This window comes from Papio anubis, unplaced genomic scaffold (genome assembly GCF_008728515.1).
Source record: "Papio anubis isolate 15944 unplaced genomic scaffold, Panubis1.0 scaffold243, whole genome shotgun sequence".
NCBI lineage: Eukaryota > Metazoa > Chordata > Mammalia > Primates > Cercopithecidae > Papio > Papio anubis.
The window spans coordinates 128,223-135,136 of NW_022162491.1; the positions used below are offsets into that span (position 1 = coordinate 128,223).

General features: G+C 38.4%; 1 protein-coding gene across 1 annotated transcript; it reads left to right on the forward strand.

The window, feature by feature from the left end:
- The first annotated feature begins 2,206 nt into the window (after positions 1–2,206).
- Positions 2,207–5,553, forward strand: LOC101019584 (keratin-associated protein 27-1). The gene has a single exon (XM_021935389.2). It carries the CDS (start codon positions 3,807–3,809, stop codon positions 4,425–4,427), a length of 621 nt encoding a protein of 206 aa, XP_021791081.1. The 5' UTR covers positions 2,207–3,806; the 3' UTR covers positions 4,428–5,553.
- Positions 5,554–6,914: the final 1,361 nt, after the last annotated feature.

Consider the following 6,914-nt stretch of genomic DNA (forward strand, 5'->3'; position numbering starts at 1 on the left):
TGTGCTTGTTTTCGCTTATAATTTTATATCAATCCTAGATTGACGTTATCATGAGAAGTGTCTTAGTCTGCATGAAGATTCCTAACCTAATCAGTAATAATAGCTGTTGTTATTTATCATTCAATATGTGGCAGGTAATCTGGTACCATATACAACATCACGTTTATTTTAATTTTTAAAATGAAAAAGGCATGACATAGAAAACTTACTGTAAATATTGGCTTAGAATCCTGGCATTCTCACTCTAGAATTCTTATATTTAATTGCATCCTCATACCAAATGTTGATATTCCACCCTCTGGTGGTGAGGAGGTGCCACTGCAGCTGCAATCATTCCAGGAGAATGATTTCAAGTCCAGGAGAGACCAGGAAATTGTTCAACCCTTAGTAGCAAGAGTATCCAGTTATTATATGCAATTAGGTAACCAGTTCTATCTATTTCTCAAGAATACCAGCAGATAAACTACATAATCATACATTTTCAAATGCTTACAAAGCTAATACTTAGCTTTAAGTAGGCTGCATGTAAACAATTCTTACGTCATCCCATAGTAATAAACCAGGTAACTCCCTCTATAAATCCAGCAACAACCAAAATCTGTGTTTACTCATTGAATCAAAATTATATACTGAAAGACTTATTAATTTGGCACTCACTTAAATAAAATGTGTGAATGCCTCATTCCAAAGAGAAAATAACTCATGGAGTGACCTTATTCACAAATGACAGACTTAACATCACCATATGAAATTTGAAGGGACTGCCCAAGTACTCACTAACTGACTGCATATTGTGAAATTAATAAGAAGGCTGCTGGCTGGAGACAGTTCTGTAAATTCCATCCTATAGGATGTCCTGCCTATGCCTACACAATTTGGCAAGAGGACTCTGTGTTGGCATTGAAAACATTGAAAACTGCTTCCCATTTTCATGGTAATGAAATGGCTGGGCCACCTACACGGCTGGGCACAGTGGCTCATGCCTGTAATCCCAGAACATTTGGAGGCCAAGGCAGGTGGATCACCTGAGGTCAGGAGTTCAAGATGAGCCTGGCCAGCATGGTGAAACCCCGTCTCTACTAAAAATACAAAAATTAGCCAGGCATGGTGGCGCACACCTGTAATCCCAGCTATTTGGGAGGCTGAGGCAGGAGAATGGCTTGAACCCGGAAGGTGGAGTTTGCAGTGAGCCAAGATCAACGCCACTGTACTCCAGCCTGGATGACAGAGCAAGACTCTGTCTCAAACAATAATAAATAAATAAATAACCTACAAATAAACATGATTTTGAAATAATTAAATAAGTTTGTGCCGTGCTAATAAGTAGCTTTCTTAATGATTTTGTTCTTATTAAACAAAGGGGTAGCCAAAAGATAGACATAGTTTTTAATTTTTTTTCCTTTGAGTTCAATACTCTTGCCAATTCTTAGAAATCTTGGATATGCCAAAATTTCAAAACTATATTTCTTCAGACATTTAGTTATAATTTGAATCAATTTTTATTTAGCACCTTCTATTTATGAATTTTTGAAGATAGATACATTTATGGAGATCTCGTGATATGGCAACAAGACACCAGGCACAGTGTTGTGGGTATGGAAGTGAGGAAGATACACATGCTTCTCCTCTTCATGGAATTCACAATTAGTGGCAAAGGTACAAAAGAGAAATAAATAAAATCATCATAAGTTAAGATGAGTTTTAAAAAGGAAAAAAATATTAGACCCTGATAATGGAATTTTTTCATATAGGATGATAGAGAGACATTCAAAGAAGTAACTCTTAAGACACAAAAGATGAGAACTATAGACAGAATGGGAGAAAGCAATGGAGGGGTGAAACAGACAGGCAGCTGCGTGTGCAAAGTACAGAGGCAAGGAAAGGTTTAGTGTGCCAAGGAGCTACATAAGGCCTGTGAGGATGAAGCATGTTGGGCAGAGCCACATGACAAGAGTTACTCTTAGAAAAATAGGGTCGGGTGTGGTGGCTCACGCCTGTAATCCCAGCACTTTGGGAGGCCAAGATGGGAAGATCACCTGAGGTCAGGAGTTTGAGACCAGCCTGGCCAACATGTTGAAACCCTGTCTCTATTAAAAATACAAAAATTAGCTGGGCGTGGTGGTTGGCGCCTCTAATCGCAGCTACTTGGGAGACTGAGGCAGGAGAATTGCTTGAACCAGGGAGGCAGAGGTTGCAGTGACCCAAGACCATGCCATTGCACTACAGTCTAGGCAACAAGAGCAAAACTCCGTCAAAAAATAAAAAATAAAAGAAGAAGAAGAAGAAAGAAAAATAGGCTAATGGCTACGTCTTATAAGATGTTGTAGGGAAGGCTAAAGGAAAAAGATCTTATTCTAAGGACAATGAGAATCCATTTGGTATCTTTAAGCAAGAAAGTCACAAGCTATAATGAAGCCTCCGTGCAATAATGAAGCCTCTGTGCAATAATAAATACAAATATGTGTAAGAATTAAATGGGTGGCTCTAGGGTTCATGTGGAGGGCACAGTGAGGTATTTAAACATACAAGTGTGGTTATTCAAAATTATGAATGACTTGCATGTGTTACAAAGGTATTGTATACAAGATGAGTATGCAGCCTATAAAGCTGAAAGTATTCAGATGTGCCCCTTTATATTTATAATATCCTCAGTCTTTCACATATCAAGGAAGTGTTTGCATAAGAATTACTGAGAATTGCTGAATGTTCTTGGGCTTCTTCAGACCTTGGAAAGGGAGTCTAGATAGTGCACTAAGACTATACTTCTATTTTATTGTCATTAGCTGAGCCAAGTATATTATAGAATATGTTACAGAAATTGTGCTGGTCCGTTCTGTGCCATGAGTATGAAACTATGCTAAGAACGATGTCCTAATGCAATAAACAAAGGAGCTGCTCATCTGTCTGCAGTCAATAAAAAAAACACAGAATAGAGAAAGATGAAAAACACATCTGAAGAAGGTTTGTTATAAAGGTAAGTAATCAACCTTTGAGAAGCACAAACACAAGTAAACAAACCACTTTGTCAAGTATAGAAAAAAGGAATTAAATCTATTAGTAATTCAGAAAAGGAAGTAATAACTCCTAAATGGGAAGATGGGGAAAGACTTCAGGAAAAGGAAGCACTTAAACTTGGCTTTCAAGGAGATGAGGGAAATGAAATGTTAGGCAAAAGACAGGTGTTCCTTGGGCAATGGCCACGTTCAGTACTTCGCATGAACAGTGAGAAGGAATCTGATCACAAAGTCCTCTCACATCCTGGTCCACTGGAGAGAACAGTATCTGAGTGGAATGAGATGGGGCTCAACTGGATCCAATTCTAACTTTAAATGTCTTGAACATCAAATTACTACATTCTGTTACATGGGCAGCTCTCAAAACCAGTGCTAAATGTTAATCAGTATTCAATTGGCCACTGCTTTATGCATTTCTTGTTGTCCACTTACCAATGTGCAGAGTCATGGTGGCAAAAAAAAAAAAAAAAATGTTAGCTTGGGTGAACAGGTTTAGACTCTTATTTGACCAACCCCACCTTGAATGAGTCATCTTTAGAGCTAACATAAAAGCCATTTTGAAGATTCAGAATGGACTTACATCTTTGTTAATAAGACATCATCTTCATATATAACCAAAGTGCTAATGAGATGTTATCCTTCAAATTAGTTTAAGCAAGGAGTTGCAAAGAAGTCTTGAGAAGAAGCCAACACCCAGGTTTCTGAGTATATAATCGCTCCAGCAAAGAATTTAATTTTCAAACTCAGCATGTTGAGTCCTTATGACCATCTTTAATTAAGGATTTTAGCAATATGCCTCATAGCCACTGCCATTCACTCAGGAGCTTCCACAGTGCCCCACCACTCTCTGCCATCACACATGGCACTAATCCTATAAGCTTTGAAGATGGATTGTGTTTGCCCAGCAGCTTCCATAGCAGAACCTGGCTCCTGGACAACTTTCAAGAAACCTGCAATGAAACCACCAGCTGCCAAATGACCATTTGTGAACAGGACTTATTCACAGACAATAGGTGTGTGCAAAGTACCTGCCTCCCCGGAGTTGTCCAAACAACTTACTCCAATTCCAGGCCCTGCGAAAGGACAGCGTGCCAATCAGAAAGTTCTTCAGCAGGGCTGGCTTGTGTTTCTCAGCCTTGCCAATCAGAAAGCACTCAGCAGATGGGTTTCATAGACCAGAGCTGCCATCCTGCAAGCCTCAAGGGAAACAATTGCCCACCCAAGACTTCTGAGTCTAAAAATTGCCAAACTCTGGAATGTGCCTCTAGCCAATGTCAGTCTGAGAACCCTGAATCCAGTTCCTGTAGACCTCTGGTCAATGTAACACCTGAGCCACAACTCCTGGAATCTTCTTCCAGCACTTATGAACCAACTTGCTGTGTTACTGGTGGTTTTCAATTGCCTAGTAAGTGAAGATCTGTAGGGGAGATAGCATATATTCTCATTTGGATAAATTTATTTTTGAGATACTTAAATATTTTGTATTTCTTTAAATACAAAATGTTGTATGTGTGTTTGTTAGTAAATGAACATGTCTTATTTTACTACTGTCTCCAAAGATAAGATTTTTTTTCTTGCTGTTCTTTTGGGTATGCCTAGTGGTAATCTGGGGTTGGAAAGCATGCTAACTATTTTAGAGCAGTAGGATATGATTTGTTATTAAGCAATAAGATTTGTAGCCAGGAAATAACATGAATACTTAAAGGTAACTTCACACTTTGACTGTGAGTTGCTTTCTTTGGAAATACTTAGCATTGGATCTGGCTTATTAAGTAATGTGCTACTAGTCTCAGAAATTCATAAAATATTAGAATTAAAACAAACGCAAAAGCCTACCTAGTCCTATGAAGTATGATAGGTTCAACTCTATCAGAGGTTGACCAAGTAGTTAATAACATCAGAACCACAACTAAAATCCAGATGTATTCACTGGCCATCTGTTATTTTAGCCATTGAATCATGACATTCTTAAATTAACTATAGGATTAAGTCTATTGCTTGAATAGTGCAAGGTAATTTTGAATTTCACCTCCATGGACTTTATAACGACATAGCAACTAGAAAGCTTTATATAGAATGAACTGAAGTTTAGCATCTTCATTTTGTTCCCGCTGGGTTTTTTTTTCCCCCCCTGATTTCATTATTTCTTAAGTATTTTTTGAGTTTGGAAAATATTCTTTGTGTTAAATAAATTTGCTTTGTTTGGAAGCAAAATTTGGACTTGTCACACCATTATTTTTATTCAATCCTTTTGTGGGTGTTATGTTACAGGGTTTTTGTTTCTTTGTTTGTTACCTAATGAAAAGAGTATAAATATTTAGGAGAAAAGAGAACATATCCTCTTGTTATAATTTTTATAGTGTGAACCAGAAAGGGGTAACTCATGGCGGTGGTCAACAGAAGATGGAAAATATACTCGTATGAATATCATAAGACCATAGTCAGATGTGTGAAATTGATTAATTTTAGTTAGGTAGCTTAGCTATTCTGAAACTTTTGGTGTGCTCTTAAATTGATCTTTTTTTTTTTTTTTTTTTTTTTTTTTGGGGGGTCGTTCTTTTTCTCAGGCTGGAGTGCAGTGGCATGATCTCGGCTCACTGCAAGCTCCGCTTCCCGGGTTCACACCATTCTCCTGCCTCAGCCTCCCGAGTAGCTGGGACTACAGGCGCTCGCCACCACGCCCAGCTAATTTTTTGTATTTTTAGTAGAAATGTTAGCCAGGATGGTCTCGATCTCCTGACCTCAAGATCTGTCCTCCTCAGCCTCCCAAAGTGCTGGGATTACAGGCATAAGCCACCGCGCCCAGCCTTGGATCTTTCATTTTTTCAGGGCAAAGTAAGGTAGCGGTTGAGAGCATGAACTCTGAAGATGGATTTCCTTGAGTTGGAATCTTAGCTTTGCTTAGCGACAACTTTTTTAATTCCAACTGTGTGACTATGTGCAAGTTATTTAACCACCTCAGTTTCTTCAACTTCAAAAGTGAAGGATAATGATAGAGCTACTGTGAGCCTTAATAAGTTAATAAATTGAAAGTGTAAGGCTTAAAAAATTACCATGTATTTAGCAGATTTAGCAACTCAGCTACCTCAGAGACTCAATATGGAGGAGGTAGTGGGGATTTGTAAATAAACCCAGAAATCCATGACAGATTAGGAAAGCTAGTCATCCAACAAAAGAAAGATTAGCTGTTTTGTATTTTGGAAGATGCAGGCAGCATTATCTACTAAAGGAGAGAATTAAGAAACTCAAACCCTATCTAGTTGAAGTGAATTGGCAAGTATCTCTGAATCTATGGCAAATCTAATGCTATTGACAATTTACCAGTTAGTTCTGTGGGTGGGTGCCATGGCAATTCTATGTATCAACATGATTGAGCCAACAGCTGCCCAGATTAAGCATTATTTCTGAGTGTGTCTGAGAGTTTTCAGGGGAGATAAACATTTAAATAAGTGTGCTCAGTAGATGGCCCTCTCCAATGTGGATGGGAATCATTCAGTCCATCAAGGGTCTAAATAAAACAAAAGGTCAGGGAAGGAGAAATGTGCCCCTTTATGTTTCCTACAAACCTACTTGAGCAGGGACATTGGATTTCTCTGGCACTTGGACTGGATTTATACCATTGGCTCCCCTGGTTCTCAGATCTTCACATTTGGACTGGAATTATATCACTGGTTTCCTTGCGTTTCCAGGTTGCAGGTGACAGATCATGAGATTTCTTAGCCTCCATAATTGTGTGAGCCAATCCTTCATGATAAATCACTCAGTCTCTTCATACACACACACACACATACATGCGTATATATACACACACATATATACGGTGAGAGAAATATATATATTATATAGCTCTATCTATCTATCTATCTATCTATCTATCTATCTATCTATCTATCTATCTAT